The sequence below is a fragment of the Elephantulus edwardii genome, unplaced genomic scaffold (genome assembly GCF_000299155.1).
Source record: "Elephantulus edwardii isolate Elephantulus edwardi_28Jun2011 unplaced genomic scaffold, EleEdw1.0 scaffold00056, whole genome shotgun sequence".
In the NCBI taxonomy this organism is placed as follows: Eukaryota; Metazoa; Chordata; class Mammalia; order Macroscelidea; family Macroscelididae; genus Elephantulus; species Elephantulus edwardii.
The window spans coordinates 6,296,680-6,298,081 of record NW_006399806.1 but is presented as its reverse complement, the minus strand read 5'-3'; the positions used below and the strand labels follow the sequence as shown (position 1 = coordinate 6,298,081).

Sequence of the window (1,402 nt, the reverse complement as noted above, 5' to 3'; positions counted from 1 at the left end):
GAAAAGGTATGGAGACAGGATGCATCCCTGGCATACACCCTTCCCAATTTTGAACCATGCAGTGTTCCCTTGCTCTGGTCTGACAACTGCCTCCTGGTCCAAGTATAGGTTTTGCATTAGAACGATCAAGTGTTTTGGGATTCCCATTCTTCTCAGTCAGCCATGAGTTTTACTACCTCTGAAAACCCACTGGAGAATTGCTTATGAGTTGGTTCTTGACTAGACGATACTTAATAACATTCTTAAGTAGCAGAGGTACATTTTTAAATATTCATATATTATGAAGTAATTTTTTCTGTGGATTATAATCACAGTGATAAAATATTTTAATGGAGCATTTCTTTCAAACATTAAAATTTATAAAGAAAATCTTAATAATTCTTCATTTTATCATTTTAGATTGATTTTGGTGATACAAAGGATAAAGTGTTGGTGTTTTTCAAGTTGCGACCAGAAGTTATTACTGACCAAAATCTACATAATAACATTCTTGTTTCATCTATGTTAGAATCACCTATTAATTCACTTTATCAAGCAGTAAAACAAATATTTGCACCAATGTTGTTAAGGGTGAGTAAATTAACATGGTTGTGTGGACATGATTTTTTCCTGAGGGATTTGAACAAATATTTTAATAAATATAAACATGCCCATGGTGGACAGTGTATAGTGTAGCTCCCAGATTAAGACAGGCTTGGAAGCAGGAGTGGCATCTACTTCATAAAAAAACATGCCTCTGGAAACTCTATGAATTTAGAGAAACAACAATAGCAATAGTTATAGAAGAGGGTTTAGGTCTTTTGTTTACAGAGTTGCTATGAGTCGTACTCAACTTGATGACAGTCAACAACATCTTATTACATATTGTTAATGACATCTGGATATTTATAATTTTACTCACTGTTAATGGTATTTTAGTTTTTGATGAAAATATTTTAACTTAATTTTAGAATAAGATTTGAGACAGATAGAGAAACTAGAAGAAGATAAAGAAATTAGCCCTTATTAGCTGTTATCTATTATATAGTATTTTAATTTCAAAGAGAATCTCTTACTATCAGATGGCAACCCATTTTTAAAAACCCCCTGCTTCTTTGGAACAGACATAGTGATAGGCTTTTGAATGAGGCAAAAAATTTGAATTTAGTCCTTTAGACAGTCTTTTAGGAAGTTAATTTTATTAAAATACTGTTAAGATACTGATCATGTTTGTTCTTGTCTGTTTTTATTTAGGACCAAGAATGGAGCAGAAACTTTGATCCCAAACTTCAAAATCTTTTGAGTGAATTAGAGGCTGGCTTGGGCATAGTTTTACGAAGATCAGACATGAACTTATCAAAAATGAAATTTAAGGAGGATGATACACGAGGTATATAATAAAAGAAATATATAATAAAAATAT

At 31.8% G+C, this 1,402-nt stretch overlaps 1 protein-coding gene across 1 annotated transcript in view; it reads left to right on the top strand.

Annotated features, from left to right (window-relative positions):
* DYNC2H1 (dynein, cytoplasmic 2, heavy chain 1) overlaps nt 1-1,402 on the top strand; it is a 440,751-nt gene that overhangs the window by 18,315 nt on the left and 421,034 nt on the right. The window contains exons 2-3 of the mRNA XM_006887344.1: nt 400-570; nt 1,234-1,369. Of these exons, the coding sequence (XP_006887406.1) occupies nt 400-570; nt 1,234-1,369 (307 nt within the window). The remainder of the gene's footprint in view (nt 1-399; nt 571-1,233; nt 1,370-1,402) is intronic.